The sequence below is a fragment of the Conger conger genome, chromosome 17 (genome assembly GCF_963514075.1).
Source record: "Conger conger chromosome 17, fConCon1.1, whole genome shotgun sequence".
NCBI lineage: Eukaryota > Metazoa > Chordata > Actinopteri > Anguilliformes > Congridae > Conger > Conger conger.
In genome coordinates, this window is record NC_083776.1 from 12,376,454 (window position 1) to 12,394,643 (window position 18,190).

At 41.4% G+C, this 18,190-nt stretch overlaps 1 protein-coding gene across 3 annotated transcripts; it reads right to left on the reverse strand.

Moving 5' to 3' along the window:
* LOC133116389 (E3 ubiquitin ligase TRAF3IP2-like) lies at nt 1-18,127 on the reverse strand. 3 transcript variants are annotated; one of them, XM_061225872.1, is made up of 10 exons: nt 15,763-18,127; nt 10,791-10,891; nt 6,261-6,922; nt 5,941-5,983; nt 5,348-5,415; nt 4,393-4,490; nt 2,943-3,011; nt 2,466-2,582; nt 1,268-1,342; nt 1-734 (listed from the first exon to the last, which is right to left on the reverse strand). In XM_061225872.1, the coding sequence occupies exons 2-10, from the start codon at nt 10,826-10,828 to the stop codon at nt 588-590; spliced, it is 1,317 nt and encodes a 438-aa protein (XP_061081856.1). In that variant the 5' UTR covers nt 10,829-10,891; nt 15,763-18,127; the 3' UTR covers nt 1-587. The 3 variants fall into 3 exon arrangements, with proteins under 3 accessions (XP_061081856.1, XP_061081857.1, XP_061081858.1); XM_061225873.1 differs by lacking the exon at nt 10,791-10,891; XM_061225874.1 differs by lacking the exons at nt 4,393-4,490; nt 5,941-5,983; nt 6,261-6,922; nt 10,791-10,891; nt 15,763-18,127 and having other exon boundaries at nt 5,348-5,390.
* Between the last annotated feature and the right edge of the window lie 63 nt (nt 18,128-18,190).

The following is an 18,190-nucleotide window of genomic DNA, read 5'->3' on the forward strand; positions in this document are numbered from 1 at the left end:
TGTCTCCACAACAAACGCTGTACAGCATCACTGTACATTTTATTCATTTTCAAAGCGTTTTACAGCCAACTGGACTAAAATACAAATGAACATCTGCTTATTTGAGCACTGGAAAACAAGGCCTGAAACAAGAAGAAACAAAGCTCCAGATTTAAAAAAGTTATTTATGACAAAAATAAAATCCAGATATATATTTTTAAAAGTGAGTAAAAAAAAAGATATATATATATATATATTTCTTTTTTACTCCAGGGATCATCTGAGAGTTGCCATTGCTTTGAAGAAATCCACACATTCAGGGTCGGTCTGATGTTTAATGAGAGGCGGAACTCTAATTTAAACAACCAAGTTACATGTTTGCTTCCCAGTTTTATTTTTTCAAAACTTTTGCACTCATATTTCGCTTTCTGTAAGTTTTGTTTATTTGCAATATTCATTATTAGCTCTCAATTCTTATATTTCTGCTTGCCGTTAATTGAGACAAATCCTCCCCCACACAGGAGTAACAGTATTTTCCTTCATCTGACCCTCCTTGGTCAGAAGTCAGGCTGCCTGCAGTTCTGGTGTTCAGCCAGGGGGCGCTACAGCTATAGAGGGATGGAGACGATGGTGGGCAGCTCCCCAATAGGAGGAGGGTTGTACTTCTCCACCCTCATCAGCCGGCGGAGGACATCGTCCCGGTCTCTGGGCCAGCTGTAGACATGCGTGTTCTGGAGCCAGGTTGGCACATGGCACTGAGGAGCACAGCCAAGAGTGAACCTCTCTCCACCCTGGTTACCCTCCACCCCGCCCCACCAACCACATTCCCCACCCTCTACCTCATCTTCCAATCATATGTCCTCAAGACAAGACAAATTCCAGTACCCACTGGCCCCGCAATTGTCAAGGCAAATTACAAATACATTTATCACATTCATTTTACTGGGTCTGCCTTGGGCTGTAATAAATTGGTCAGGTATTGCAATTACTGTAAGCTCACTGAACATTATAAAAAGTGCCCAAGAATGACTAGCTCTGTTGAAACAGGTTGCTAGAGCCCAAGTAGCCTTATTAGTCTCAGTGAGTGCGCGAATATGCAAGAAAAAGAAGAGTTTCACTTGAGAAAGTATGTGGCCCTGCTGACAACAGGAAACAACCACTGTTTCCCAGAAAACCACAACATTATATAAACGTTTACCAGATTCTTGCCCTTGTGTCTAATTCCATTGTGCGTCTTAGGTGTAAATGATACAACTGGTCTGAATGGCCAATATTATTAAAAGCATACCTTTTTGGCACCAGGAAAGAGGACAGGGATGAACCTGAAGTTTCGGCTGCCATTTTGAATGAACTCATTCTGAAGCTGGAATGAGAGAGTGATAGATACAAAATGGCATCATTCCATGCCTTGGGGGTTCTACCAATAAATACTCAGGTGTGCTCTTCCTAGGAAATGAATGCAAACCACATGAACCAAGCAGTCTGAAACTTAAAGGAAAACAGAAGCAAAAGGTAACATAAGGTAACATATGCTTGAATGTGAACACACATTGTGGCAATGAAAGTGATTAACTGTTGCTTTGTTTTCCCAGGCTTTGATTAAAAACAATTATTGCTGTTGTACAAATTTACCCAATGAAAAACAAAGTAGTTTTCTTTCTCTGATGAAGTTTGCAGTAAATGGGATGTGTGGTGTTTGTTGTGGATGCAACCAAAATTTTTACCTTCAAAGACAAGAGCCTGCTGAAGGAAAGGTTACCCAAGCAGCAGGGAAGTAGCAATACAAAACACTGACAGAAAATGATCTGCACAAAGGAACGATGGCATTAAGGGTAGTGTCCCTCATCCTCCCTGAGCTAACATGACATGAGTTAAAGCATTGATACAATCACCAGATCGTCAGGGTTAGATTCGTTTCACTAAAAATGAAACTATGCCCTTCTGACAAAATCATACTTCAATCATTTGAACAAAACAGCATTTAAAAAGCACTGTTCCATAAGTATGTAAATGCTTCAAATATGAAACACCCTTTACCATATAGGTGCTGTACATTACATGAACACTTCAAATAGTTCCAAGAAAGTCATTTTAAGAATAAAAACTTGAGGCATTTCATCAAGTACTGGCAGGAATATGCAATAATGCTGGTCTTAGTTTTGAATGTCAAGACCGCCTTGTTTATTGCATTCCATCAGTTTAAGTGCAAATAGCCTACAGCTGCAAAAGCATACTTTTTTCTGACATGAAATTAGAACTAGGTAAATCTGTATTGTACCCATCTGTTAATCAACTATTATACGTTTATTATAATAAAATCAAGTAGTTCAGGATAAGAGTGTCTGCTAAATGTACAAATCTGTTTTAAATTGTCACTAATCTGCAGGAATTTCACTGATAGCTAAAGGGGTAATTGTTTTCATAATTCCATGAATCATACAGCATGAGATTTCATGATGCCCATGGCAGAATAGAACAGAACCCACCTGCTTGTGGATGTAGACGGTGTTCAGGGTCCTCTCATCGTTCTCCATGCTGACGTGTGCACCTGTCACCGTCTCGTAGTACTTGGGGCTGATGACGATGATGATCAGATAGTCTTTCTGTTAGAGTGAGGGGTCACAGGGTAAATGTAAAATTTTAATAGCCCAAATATATAAATTTATATAGCGCCTTTATCCAAAGCGCAGTAGAATATATGCTTCTCATTCACCCATTCATACACACACTCACACACCAACGGCAATTGGCTGCCATGCAAGGCGCCGACCAGCCCGTCAGGAGCATTCGGGGGTTAGGTGTCTTGCTCAAGGACACTTCGGCACAGCCTGGGCGGGGGATCGAACTGGCAACCCTCCGACTACCAGACGACTGCTCTTACTGCCTGAGCCATGTCGCCCCAAAGCGTCCTGTAGCGGAGGTGAAGAATCCATGCCTTGCAGACAGGCTGGGTTCAATCTCACCTCGCTGATGAACTCCTCCATGAAGTCAATTTTGCTAATGCTTCGGAACTGCTGTTCAAACACATCGATCTGCAAAACACAAAGTTTGACAAAGACAGTGAGGGGGTCCCACTGTATTTAATGTTAAAAAGTCTTCTAGAATCCTTATGGAGAAGTGAACATGTGGTGAAGGCCACTCTGTGTCCTTACTCACTACGCCACTCTTTACATTTTCTCTGCTCTACTGATAATGCACTGAACCAAGAAGTCAAAATGGAGGCACGTACCAAACAAAGAGTTTTGTGTACCATTACACCCCTACTGGTCACTCATTAAACCCAGTCTGGAGATGAAGGAAAAATATTATTTCATAATATTTCTTCAAGTTTATAAATAAATTCATACATCTTGAAGATAGATTAAACTTTCACTTTCAGTAATATTTATTTTCTTTTGGAGTTCATTTTCATAAATCTAGGTCAATATATTATTTGTAGTCCTTTTTATTTCCTCTTCAGAGAAAATTCTATTAAAGATAGAGCCTAAATGATTTCTGCTTCTTAACCCTTATTGTTTGAAGGTTTTTTTGGGTGGTTTTAATGACCCAGAAAGCAGGAAATGACATAAGTGAAAGAGCTTAATCAGCTACATACATACAACCCCCCCACCCGGCCTCCCAAATCCCCCTTGCCTACGTGTCCGTTTTGAACACACGAGGGCCTGAGCACCACTCTGCTGAATACTTCTGGGGAGAACCCTGATGCCAATATATGGTAATACATAAAATATATTTCAAACTGTACACTGGAAACCAATACAAGCATTCAAATATTTTACAAATATACTTTTTAACACAAGGCTGTCTCCTCATCCAGCTGAATGTACAGGAAATAGCCAACAATGTAACCAAACCATTAAGGTGTCAAAAGCTGTTGGCTGTGGAAGCTGTTCTCTTCAGAATTCAGTTTTATTTTATCATTTTGGCAAGGCAAAGACTAATAATGTATATCTGAAGCATGTTATAATGTGTCCATTATTTAGTCAGTGTAACTAATGCACCAGGTGGTACATTCTGTTGAAGCGCTGTAACTTTGATCTGGAATCTAATCTTGGCCCCAGCATTGATAACTGACGTCAGGGGTCTGTGTTGTGATACATAACTGCCAGAAGCAGGTGGGAGGACTTCAGTAGACAGGGAATTCCCCACCCCATCAGCGATATTGATGTTTGGTCACAAACTCCTCAGTCTTCTGGCACAATATCTCAGCAAAGCGGGGTGCTATGATTGGCTGTCACCCTGGGAGGGAGGGTGTGAGCGTGCTCGATTGTCCCGGTGTTATGGTGTGCCAGCAAGCCCTGCAGTCTGCCTAACTCACCAAACCCACCCTGGTACAGGAACCGAACTTAGCAAAAGTCAGTGTCAGGGACAGAACTGCAGATCTCAGAGAAACCACCCCGGCAGGTAACTTACTCGGGTGTTAAAGCCATTGTGACGTAGCAAGGCCACAAACTTGATGATCTCATTGACATGCCCATCGCTGTCGGCCTCGTAGGTGACAAATACCTTCCCTGAGAAAATGAAGGCCACGTAGAGAGAGAGGGGGAGAGGGAGAGAGAGTGTGTACAGAACGCTCCTTCTTCAAGTACGGCAATCTACTTTAGCATGGCACACACAGACCTTGTAGCGAAGAGTAATAACTTTTATGGAACAAGGAGTTATTGTTACTAATACCTCTAGGTATCGACTAATGCTGATCCAGCACAGACCAATGCTTGCTGCAAAAAAGATGCTACTGTTCCAATTACACATAGGACACAATTGCATAGAGTTCCTCTATAAAGCAAGGATGAGACAGTACACAAAGAAAGTTCTGACGTGCGATCAGATTGAAATTCGAGCAGAGACGACATGAGACCGATGAGTTTAATGTTTAGAGAGTAAACACAACAAAGTCCATATAAAACGGGCAGGTGATAAGCTAAGCCACTGTTTCAATAGCAATGAGTATGCCTTGGTTGAGCAGATCTGCCATGCCTTTTACCTCTGGGACCAAGACGTGAAATGTCCTATGAGATGGCAGTAGGCATTCTAAATCTCAGTACTGCACAAATATGTATGGAAAACATTTCTAAAAGCACTTGTTCAGCTGATGACTGTACTGTATGATCTGAACCAGCTGGAATAATTAAATAACAGCACCTAACCATAAATAAGCATCTACTGTAATCTAAATATAAATTAAAGACCCTCATTGACCTATATACTACAGAACCTATTCTACATAATCTAAACTGCAGCAAGTAACCTACACATAAACTACAGCACCTAATCTATACATACACCACAGCACCTCCACCTCGTCTACATCTAAAGTACAGTACCTAATCTTCTGAGCTAGACTCAAACTGGAATGGATGCTACTCACGGTGTTCCAAAGATAGGGATGCACTGCATGGGGGGGTCTTCTTTTTCAGGTGTGGATGGGGATGCCCACTGTAGGATACACAAGACACCCCAATTAAAATTCCCCTCCGTACCCTTGTTTCCCCTCCAGTGTCCTTACCCCTCTCCCCCACCGCTTCAATCTCCCTATAGGGCCCATAACTCCCTCTCTAGTGCCCTTCCTCTTTTCTCTCAAATCCATTTGGCAGGCTGTCCTGTACCCAGGCACACAAGGGCCAGGGTATGATTACCTCGCCATGGACAGAGCCACTGAGGCAGGTAAGACGGAGATCATAAGAAGTTGTAAAGCTTACACTAAGTCTGAAGAGGCAAGGTGGTCTGATAACTTATGGCATACATTCAGCTCTTGTGGTTCCGTACTTTCTTGTTTCCCTCATACTTTGGCACTGTATCTACATCCTGCTCTTATAAGGGAAGAGGTCCATCTGTCCACTGTACTTGGACTGCTGATGGATATCCTTCTTTGTATTGTATTTAGTGGAGAATTCAGCGGCTAGCATGGGGAATATTTCCCCATGAGAATGATCATCATGGCATGGGTGCTGGTGCACTCACCTCTGGTAGGACCCGGCTTCTGGACTTCCACAATGATATGGACCTGGAAGGAGTGCGACAGGACAGTCTTCAGATCACAAAGAGATGGAGCACATTGCTAAGTGACAGCAGTGACAGTCACTCCCCAGGTCAGGTCAAGTGTGCTTTAGCATTGACACATAACCTTGGGGACCTAACATTACATTAATCTTCTCACTGTTTGGAAGATTATTATCCCATCCCAACCCAACCCAAGGAGGACAAATGACACGTTGGACCACTAAAACCTGCCTGGACCACTGACCCAGATGGCCATATGTTATGCTGCCATGAAAACTCACCCGAGGGTCGGTGTGGCTGGTTGTAGCCCAGCCAGGGACTGTGATGGGGTGGAGGACCCACCCTGCAACCCTGCGCAGGATACCTGGAGCAGCAGGTGGGCCCGGGAGGTGGACAGATGAAGGGGGGCAGGTAGTAGCCACGTGGGAGCGCAGTGTTCAAGGGGTCGGAGTGCAGAGAGCCGGGCTGATCCAGGCTAGGACTGCACCGGCCCGGCAAGGAGCGCGACCCCCTCAAGTAGTACGGGTCTGCCGCAGGGAAGCTGGGATACTCCTCAGAAGGAAGGCCAGCTGGCAGGCTGCTGGGGTACCCGGAGAAGCTGCTGGCCAAGCTGGGGTGCAGCCAGGCGCCCTTGTGTGGATCCAGGGTGCTGGTGCAGCCCCCCCAGCTGGGGAAGGGTGTGGTGGGTTCGTAGCCGGCGTGTGGCATGCGGGGCAGCTGGTAAACGCCGCTGCTAGGCAGGGATTGGCCCAGGTCTCCTGCATGCGGGAGCCCAGCCACCATTCTGCTCAAAGCACCGAAGGAGGAGTGCAGGTCCGAAGGGCTGCTGGACTGCGGCCTCGACGAGGGCATGCTGAGAAGACTGTCCTCGCTCACCGTCTCATCATTCTCCTCAGGACAGTTGAAGGACTTGGGTTCCAAGCTGTCCAGCCGCAAGCCCGATCTGGAGGGAAAAGAGAAGAGTAAAGCTCTTCCAAACTATGATGAAGATCCAAACATTTATCTTGGTATATATGGCTTATTGTTTGACCTATATCTCTGAGTTTGTTTCTCATTGCACAGTCTCATAATGTCTTCCTTGACAGTCATTGGCACAATTGTGGGCCTTAACAATTACCAATAATTACTACAAAGGCAATCAAAAGCCTAGAATCAAGACTAGATACTTAAAAGCTTTCTTATACCTGGACTAAGGAAGCAACTGAATACACCTGCCTAATCAGAAACAGCCAAGAAACCAACTGTCAAAATACTTTTGGTCCCCTAAAACCAAAAGTAATTTGGTCCCTCTGGGGGGGGACTACGTCTAAAACTATGTCTAATATGGATATAGTGAATATCCTCAACTTAAAGCTGACATCCTGCACTTTAATGTCATAGTCATTGGTTTGTTTCAAATCCATTGTGCTTGTGTACAGAGCCAGAATAACAGAAAATGTACCAATGTCCAAATACTTACGGACTGCAACGTATATGTAGTATGCACATCATGTCCTCTGTCAGTTCTTCACAGTAATGATTCACTTAATAATTAGTAATAATAATAATAATAATTTGTTCACTTCACATAATTAATTTCAATGTCATCACCTGCTATGAGGATTATGAGATATGGAAGAACAGTTTTATATTTTCAATTTTGTTTTTATGTTTGATCTCACAAAAGCGAATCAAGCTATTTGGTTACATTACTCCATAAGTAACAGCATATATATATCACAACTAAATTGGATGAATCTTTCCTTAAGGACGAATGTGTCCAAGAACATCAAATGTTAAATTAGTTATCCAGGAACTTCAAATGACAGAAGAGACAAATATCCATGCACCTTTCTTTTCCGTATTGTAACTGTGGCACTGTGGCACAAGAAGCAATCACTGTCTGTTACATTTAATCACAGACAATTTGCATTCAAGGCCACATGCTATGTTGTAATGCAAGGACAGGGAATTATGTCATTGGCATGTCATTCGTTGGAATTGTTCATTGCTTTTCAGCTTGTGACAGGCACAAGGTATGACAAAGCCTTTTCGCTCATCACCAGGGAGATGCAAGGAAACATTATCAGGTCACTAAGAGGCTTCCGACCACAAAGGAACCCAGATCTTGAGAAACAAAATCACTAATCTTATCTTCTAAGAACCGCGTTTACTGCTGCAGTGACAGGCACGTCGGGGAAAAGGCAGTTTAGACACCTGGTCAGACTCTCAGAAGGCGTTTGGTGGAAATGCCCTGCATTTGGCACAAGATTCACTTTGCTATTCTGCCACTTCCCGTTGTATAGTTTACGTTTGAATTCCTGCTTTCACAGTGGACCTGCCTTTTCTGAACTGATGTGATACATTAGAAAATATGTGTTATAGCTCTGAAAGTAGGTGGGATTACCGTGCTGAGCCACACTGCATCTGTCAAGTTTAAGTGACATATCCCAATATTATCCAGCGCTCAGCATTGGGCAGTGTTTTAGGCTTAAACTATGGAGGGAATACGGGGAACACGGGGAATATGGGGGCGACATGGCTCAGGCAGTAAGAGCAGTCGTCTGGCAGTCGGAGGGTTGCCGGTTCGAGCCCGGGCTGTGTCGAAGTGTCCCTGAGCAAGACACCTAACCCCCATTTGCTCCTGACGAGCTGGTCAGTGCCTTGAATGGCAGCCGACCACCGTTGGTGTATGAATGGGTGAATGAGAAGCATCAATTGTACAGCGCTTTGGATAAAGGCGCTATATAAATGCCAACCATTTACATACAACAAGATTTTGCAAGTTCAGTGTATTGTGTCAGGATTAGGCACTGTCAAAATGAAATGGAAAAAATAACAATTCAATTGTCACAACATTCAGCATTGAATTCAATTGTGCAACAAAAGAAGCTATTTTCTATCAAAGTGTCACTGTTCTCCATAGTACCATGGCAGAGACTTTAGAGTGCCCATGTCCCCAGCCTTCAATTTCTTTAATTTGACAGTGAAATGACCCCCACCACCCCAAGTTACAGTCAGGTCCATAAATATTGGGACATCGACACAATTCTCTTTTTGGCTCTATACACCACCACACTGGATTTGAAATGAAATGAACAAGATGTGCTTTAACTGCAGACTTTCAGCTTTAATTTGAGGGTATTTACATCCCAATCAGGTGAACGGTGTAGGAATTACAACAGTTTATATATGTGCCCCCCACTTTTTAAGGGACCAAAAGTAATGGGACAATTGGTTTCTCAGCTGTTCCATGGCCAGGTGTGTGTTATTCCCTCATTATCTCATTTACAAGGAGCAGATAAAAGGTCTAGAGTTCATTTCAAGTGTGCTATTTGCATTTGGAATCTGTTGCTGTCAACTCTCAATATGAGATCCAAAGAGCTGTCACTATCAGTGAACCAAGCCATCATTAGGCTGAAAAATCAAAACAAACCCATCAGAGAGATAGCAAAAACATTAGGTGTGGCCAAATCAACTGTTTGGAACATTCTTAAAAAGAAAGAACGCACCGGTGAGCTCAGCAACACCAAAAGACCTGGAAGACCACAGAAAACAACTGTGGTGGATGACAGAAGAATTCTTTCCCTGGTGAAGAAAAACCCCTTCACAACAGATCAAGAACACTCTCTAGGAGGTAGGTGTATGTGTGTCAAAGTCAACAATCAAGAGAAGACCACCAGATTGAATACAGAGGGTTCACCACAAGATGTAAACCATTGGTGAGCCTCAAAAACAGGAAGACCAGATTAGTTTGCCAAACAACATCTAAAAAAAGCCTTTACAGTTCTGGAACAACATCCTGTGGACAGATGAGACAAAGATCAACTTGTACCAGAATGATGGGAAGAGAAGTGTATGGAGAAGGAAAGGAACTGCTCATGATCCAAAACATACCACCTCATCAGTGAAGCATGGTGGTGGTAGTGTCATGGCGTGGGCATGTATGGCTGCCAATGGAACTGGTTCCCTTGTATTTATTGATGATGTGACTGCTGACAAAAGCAGCAGGATGAATTCTGAAGTGTTTCGGGCAATATTATCTGCTCATATTCCGCCAAATGCTTCAGAACTCATTGGACGGTGCTTCACAGTGCAGATGGACAATGAAGCATACTGCGAAAGCAACCAACGAGTTTTTTAAGGCAAAGAAGTGGAATGTTATGCAATGGCCAAGTCAATCACCTGACCTGAATCCGATTGAACATGCATTTCACTTGCTGAAGATAAAACTGAAGGGAAAATGCCCCAAGAACAAGCAGGAACTGAAGACAGTTGCAGTAGAGGCCTGGCAGAGCATCACCAGGGATGAAACCCAGCTTTGCAAACCAAGTATTAAAAAGTGAAAGTTTGATCTATGATTGTTAGTTTGTCCCATTACTTTTGGTCCCTTAAAAAGTGGGAGGCACATATACAAACTGTTGTAATTCGTACACCGTTCACCTGATTTGGATGTAAATACGCTCAAATTAAAGCTGAAAGTCTGCAGTTAAAGCACATCTTGTTCGTTTCATTTCAACGTGTGGTGGTGTACAGAGCCAAAAAGTTGAGAATTGTGTCGATGTCCCAATATTTATGGACCTGACTGTATATCATGTAAGATTGGACAATAGTTTATATCCTGTTTAGCCAGTGCATTGCGGATGTAATGCAAACTCTGTGCTTATCATTTATTAGATAGAGATCAACAGATATTTAAGTGAATGCATTCTGTTAAACAATAACATGTCCCCCTGACATGTTATTTGTAATCAATTTTCATAACAGCTGTACATTTATGTCAGTTAAGGTTTTATACTGTAAATGTGTGCCAACAGCCATCTGACAGTTACCTTTGTGTCATTGTTGAACCGCTCAAAGACGGAAACATCACTGTGTCTCATAGATACAGTAGAAGCTCCGGATCAGTCAAGTCAAGGGAACATGCAAGAACCTGTGAGAGATGCCATCAAAAGCAATTACTGCCACAGGTTAACGGGGAAAACATCTCACTACATGTCAAGTACAGTAAGTGCTTTTTTCAAATATATCAGACGATTATTGAATTCCCTCGTCAAAATATACATCAAAAAATCAATGCATAAAAACATGCAGACATGATCAGGATTTGTGGTTCATCAGAATTGGGAAGAAACATGGTGACTTTAACCGCGGATTGATTGTTGGTGCCAGACGGGATGGTTTGAGTATCTCAGAAACTGCTGATCTCCAGGTATTTTCAAGCACAACAGTTTCTAGGGTTTACAGAGAATGGTACAAAAAACGAACAACATCCAGCGAGCAGCAGTTCTGTGGGTGAAAACTCCTTGCTAATGAGAGAGGTCAGAGGAGAAGGACCAGATTGATTCAAGCTGATAGGAATATGACAGTAACCATATGTTACAACAGTGGTATGCAGAAGCATCTCTGAACACAATGCCAACATAAGAAAAATATTGTAGTCTATAAATCTATCAATATTTTAATGGAACCAACCAAAATTATAGTATGTCAGTAATTCTGGAGCCAACTGTTTATGAAAATTATAGGGAGTGTGATGCATCACACTAACTGAATTGTTCTAAGGATATTTTTTAATGACTGAAATTCAGAGACTGCAATCTATAGTAGATACCTCCAATGTGGCTCTTGCAGTCTTGTCAGCCATCAGCGTATTGTACAGAAATATCCACACTGGTAATCAAACAAAAATATTTTATATGTGCTTAGGTCACAAAGTTACTGACCTACAATATGTTAACACTCAATGCAAACTGCTGCCAAAAGGGGAAAGCACATCCTCACGTGTCAAATGCCCGGTCACCCCACACATTTTTTTGGGGGGATTTTTCTTGTTTATCTACCAAGCAAGACTGGAACTGGAAAAGAACACAATGAACGGTTGGCTTGTGCAGGTGAAGGAGTCATAACTGAATGCATGCATCTATCCACTCATCTTCAACATGTGTGACCTACATTGGCAGGCTTGAGGTGAACGAGGTTGAGGTGGGGGAGTAAGTAAAGTGCGGAGTTGCTGATTCTAAGAGACATCCATACAAATATGCAAATCACCCCCTTTTTTTTACAAAAAAGTACAAAAAGCTTGTCACAAATGTAAAAACTCAAGACTTTCAGTCTTTTCCTGAGATTCATTCCTTCCGCCTAAAGCTACAAATCATGGCACATATTTTCCCCAGTTTGCGCATTCAGAACAATTTCACTTTCACTAAGCTCTTTAAAAAAATGGTCACTTTCACTTAAAACACACTAGTCTTCCTGCAAATCATAAACAGGATATTTTTGTCTTTAGTCTTTGAACAGAAGCATAAGCCAATTTTAGTCTCGGGGGACTCTAATAGGTAGGGGTGGCAATATGCACTAAAATATGGGATATGATCTATAAACCATTGGGGATGGAGTTTTATTTATTAAATTAAAGAATTATATAGCTGCCCAGATGTCTCAGAGGGTATTTTCAAGGATATGCAGGCTGGCTGCATATTCTCTTATCAAAGCACTGGCTGCATCTTGTCTGTATGAAAGTTCACTCGTCTTCGTGAAAAAAACCACCACTATTGATGTAAAACTTCATAGTTCATTGCCTGCGATGTCACTGGCAACCAATCTAATTGCTTACTAGATGGCTCATCTCAAAAGACAGGGAGACAATATGCTTTTTAGCTCCGCAATGGCCTGTTTCTGCATGATGAACACACTTAATTAATATGTTTACTCCCCTGTGACCTTATCTGCCTCTGAAATCAGCTGCATCGGTAAAGTGCCTGTGAGATGTTATCAAGCGCACAGCACAGGGCGAATGAGCCGCACACAAACACACAAACTCCTGGAGGCTGTCAACTGTCAACTCTGCACTGCAAAAAGTCTAGTTTAAAAAATAAAAAAAGCAGCTGAATGTTTCTGCATTTCAAAGAAATACAGTACTGTGCAAAAGTCTTAGGCATCTGTATAACATTCTGTACAGATTCTTTCCAAAATAATTCAATGAGAGGTCCCAAATAAACGTACTATACATTTCACATTACATTTTAGCAATTTGATAGAATAGTTGAATCAAATCAATATTTTTTGTGACCACCCTTCGGTGTTAAAACTGCATCACTTCTCTGAGATAGCCAGTGCTGTTCTGCAGTTCTATAAGACAATCAGCAGGGAGGTTATTCCAAGCATGTTGAAGAACCTGCCACAGTTCTTCTGCAGACTTTGGCTGGCTCCTTTCTTCTAATCTCAGACAGCCTTGATCAATTATTAAATACAAAAATGTCTCTGTAAAATTAAATCTTTTGGAAAATGAATATTTGGAAATCTCAAATGTGTAATACTAACACACACACAAAAAAATAAACATACATATAATAATATCTAGGGTGCCTAAGACTTCTGCACAGTACTGTACATCATTTCAGCTCTGCTTGTAATTGTACATTGTTGGCCTGAGTGCTGGAAGGTTTACAGCATCATCCACAGGTTTATGTACTTTATCTGTTCTTAATTGTGAGAGACGAGACACCTCCCAAAGCCTGTCGGATTTCAGGCTCAAATGTTAAAATACTGAATGATAACTAGCCCGAGGATTACGACTTAATCGGCTGTACGGATTTGTCCCGCAGGGCAGGGAAAATCTGAGGGCCATACTTTGTCAAACCAAACTGTATACTACTACACTTATGAAAAGCCTGCTTACTAGTTTACATTTACACTTTATTATCGTTGTATTATTGTATTATTTAGCTATTACAATTGACTTAATTAATGCCCCAGGAGATTGGGGGAATCTGGAGGAACAGGCTGTCATGTAAATGAGCTGGAACAACCGAACATGCCTAACTGGGGAAAATGGCAGATATCTGTAGGCCTATCCTTCTATTTACTTTGGTTATACAGTACGTACATACATAGGCTTAATCATGCATTTTCATTTAGTCATAGATACACACATACAGCGATTAAGTGCTCATAATTAAAATAATAATATTCCATGAAAAAAATAATACATTACAAGTATCCAATCAGATCGAGATCTGGTGACTGCAAAGGCCATAGCATATGATTCATATAATTTCAATGGTTAGTATCTAACCATTCAGTGACCCCTCATGGAATAAAGGTGACCCTTCCCTCTCTGGGGCCAAGTGGACCCAAACCATGTCAGAACAATGCCCTCCACAGCATAACAGAGCCACCAGACCCCTCACTGTAGGGGTCCAACCTTAAGGCCTGCACCTTTTGCCCCTTTGTGGAGAATGGTGAAGGATGACTGATCTGACCATATCATTTTTTTTTCCACCTCTCTGTAGACCATCACCAGTGCCGATGGGTTTTGCACCACTGAACTCTCAAATGTGTATTGCTTTGAAATGAGGGCTTTATGCACAACAACCCTACTATAAGACCCCTCAATTTCTAGACAAGTACAACTGTGTAGTTGTCGACGCACTGTTTTTTCTGAACATTCTCAGTCACCCAAGGGAGAGTACTAATGCACGAGCATCACGGCCATCGAATGTGCGCTTTCCACCACAATTTCCGACCCCATTTACTGGTGCATTTCCCATAGATCAAAATGCAGGTGTCAGTTTAGTCACTGTTCCTATTCAAACACTGGCCAGCTCAGCAGTCTTTGTATCTGAAGCTCCTGCTGTTTGTGCTACAATAGTGAACCCTCTTCCAAAGTCACAAATAGATCTTTTCCTTTTACCATCTTGATCCAAAATCGAGGTCAACTGGACCCACTTAGCATTTTTATACATGCCACAGATCATGATAGGATCTGCTTAATTGTATCATGCAGTACACCAGTATAGAAGCATCTACATTTGTTATTCAGGGTCTTACTTTCATGTCATCTGTCTGTATTGGACTTGTATGTGCTCAATAAGAGCTGAATTAACACTGTACATTTTACTTTGCATTTTGGTACATTTTGATACAGCCATGAGTCAAGTAAAAATACAAAAACATCATAACTGAAAGACAACAGGTGGCAGATATTTTAAATGTTAGGATGAATTTATATTTTGACCCAGAATACTGCTTTTAGATTTATTTTAATATGTGAACATTATGAAATGAACAGTTAAAATTCAGTTACAGAAGCCCATGAACAAATACAATTTATATTTCAAATGTTCCTTAACTGTAATTTTAACTTTCTCATTTGGCATAGCTTAATATAAGTGCATTGACGTAGCCACAAAATTTTTATGTAAAACAAGATACTTAGTGATAAGTGTCAACAACACCCATTTTAACATGCAGTTGATAAAAATATTTTAAATGTACATTTTACTGTGTCAAATACTTTCATCGGTGAAGATGACCCTTTACTGTTACAATTGTTTTCCCTGAAATGTAGGGAGGTGGGCTAGCGTCTTTCCCATCACAACCCCCTAACACACACACACACACACACACAATCATTTACCAGTATGTCTTCTAGAAAATGGTTTTCGTTCTTTACCACAGTGGCCCGTCTCATAAATGTGGAATGTCAATCATCTGTCAGAACAGAAATGCAGGAACCTAGACCGACAACCTAAATATATTTTTTCAATAACTATCGACAACAGATTCGCGTAAGAGGAGATCCAATCAAAGCTAGTAAAAGAAAATTTTTAAAGACGGTCATTTTAACGGAGTTATTTTTACTGCGTGTTTGCGATTTTCACGACGTTGCAATATGCTGTTGCCATCAAGCGCACAGGTAGCCTAAAAACACCTTTACAGTAGCTTCCGTTTTACGTTTTGTGGATAGTATGTACAAAAAACAATATTGAACACGAATGAAATATGAATAATTAAACTTACTTCATCGTATAGGAGTCAACATGGAGAAAAATCCAAATGTCGCACGCATAAGGGTAAAGGCGGCTTGTTTGGAGCGTATAAAGTCTTTCCAGCTCTTGCCACCTTTCGGACTTTGAGGCGCCTGACTTTTTCACATGGAGGCGGTGCTACTACCGTACATGCACAACGCCCCTTGTCGACCGGAACTTTCAAAATACCAGTTTACTGAAAGTTGTTCCATTGGGTAAAACCCTAAACCCTGGCTCTGGTGCAAGTGTTTAGCGAAGGCGGCAGTCAATTTGAGACATTTTATTTGCAGATAAATATATACATAATTTATTAATAGCGAAAGGAACATTTTGTTGTCCTTATAAGACATCTATAGATGAAGCTACAATAAATATACACAAGAGACCAGAGAAAAATAAATAGGCTAATATCATCATTAATAGACCCACCAGGCCCTAACCTATATGCTGTACCTTCCAGAAGACATTACTTTTACGCTTTCCAAGAATATATTAAATTTTTATAATTAGAGGAGCAAACAAAAGCATCATCAGTAGAGCACTTTGAGTCAGTAAACCACCTTCTCAAAGCACTCTTCACATTGCGTAGGTTGAGGTTTGTGCCTCAACTTACAACTGACTTGACAAAACACTGACTTGATTCTTTTTCAGTCATTCAGCTGATTTACAGGTGTACTTAGGATAACTGCTCTTTTTTTTTTTAAAGATATTTTTTTAGGCCTTTTTCAGCTTTATTGGACAGTATATAGAGACAGGAAGAATGGGGGCGAGAGAGAGGGAAAGACATTGTCAGATGGTCGGATTCGAACCGTTGACGTCGCGGCTCACAATGAGCATGCGGTCAGTGCTCTGCAGGCTGCGCCACTGAGACACCCCTAGGATAACTGTTCTAAATTCAGGAATTCATGGAGGACTCAAAGATGTGGTGTGAAATCAGCCCCAAATCATCACCCCTCCACCACCATTCTTGATGATTGGAAAAGTTTGCAAACCCTTTTGTATTATTCTGTTAAAAAAAGGAAAAAAAAGAAAAAAAGATTACTAAGGCCCAGACCCAGGTGATTTACACATTAGGGCTTCAATGAGTCAGATGAGTATAATTCCAGGACTGAATTTTTTATTCTGAAGTAACTCCATGCCTTCTAAACTAGCCAACTGTGGCTGTTCTGTCTGGTGTTAACAACCATGGCTTCTTCTAAACGGTTGTCCAAGGATTTCAGAATGAAGATGGCTCATTTCCACCAAGAAGGAGAAGGCTACAAAAACTCTCTCAATGTTTCAAACAACCTATTTCCACAGTTCCAAACTTTATTAGAAAATGTAAGATAAATGGAACAGTTGAAGTCAAGTCAAGGCAAGGTCTGGAAGACCAAGAAAGATTTCAGATAGAATGGCTGGAGACCTGGTGAGAAATGCCCAGAAGAACCCACACATCACTGCAAAAGTAGCCAACACAGGTATAGCCATTCACAGGGCAACAGAACAGAACAGAACAAAACAACAAAGACCTACATGGGAGAGTTGCCAGAAAGAACAACCTCAACATAAAATTAAGCGTCTGAAGTATGCATAAGAAAACATTGAGAAGCCTGAAGCCTTTTGGAAGAATGACAAAACAAAAATGAATCTTTTTGGCAACCACGAGCGAAGGTACATTTATAGAAAAAAGGATGAAGCCTTTGCAGAGAAGAACACCTTGCCAACTGTGGAGAATGTCAGTGGATCCATTATGCTTTGGGGTTGTGTGGCAGCTGGGGGCACAGGAAATACTGTGCAAGTGGAAGGAAGGCTAAAGTACAAAGGTCAGTCCAGATATGCCAGCAAGACAATGATCCAAAGCATACCTCGAAATCAACCATGAAGTACCTCCAGGAACGAAGGCCACCACAGTCCCCAGACTTCAATAATACTGAAAATCTGTGGAGAGATCTCAAACATGCTGTACATGCAAGGAGACCAAAGAATATTTCTGAGTTAGAGGTGTTCTGCTAGGAATGGGGAAAAAAATCCAAAAGCGAGAATTGAAAGACTCTTAGCTGACTACAGGAAGCTGTTATAGTTGCCCGAGGAGTTACAAAGTACTTACTGACTGTAAAAACTGTAATAATCTTGCTTTAAAATTTGAATAAATGTGTCACGTTTAACATTGTACCATTCAGAGGTCAGGTTAATTTCTGTTCACCAAGATATTGATTGTAAAAGGCTTTTTGACCAGGGGTGCCCAAAGTTTTGCACACTACTGCAGATGTAGTCCAATGATGGCCTGCAGACATGGAGAAGATGGGGAACACACATAAGTAACATAACATAAATTAGCTCATACCTAATGCTTCACTGTGTTAATGTGTGAAAAGAGCCAAACTCGTGCTGTATAGGCATGGGGTAATAGAGGTAACTGCTGAAAGATAAAGGCACTGAAA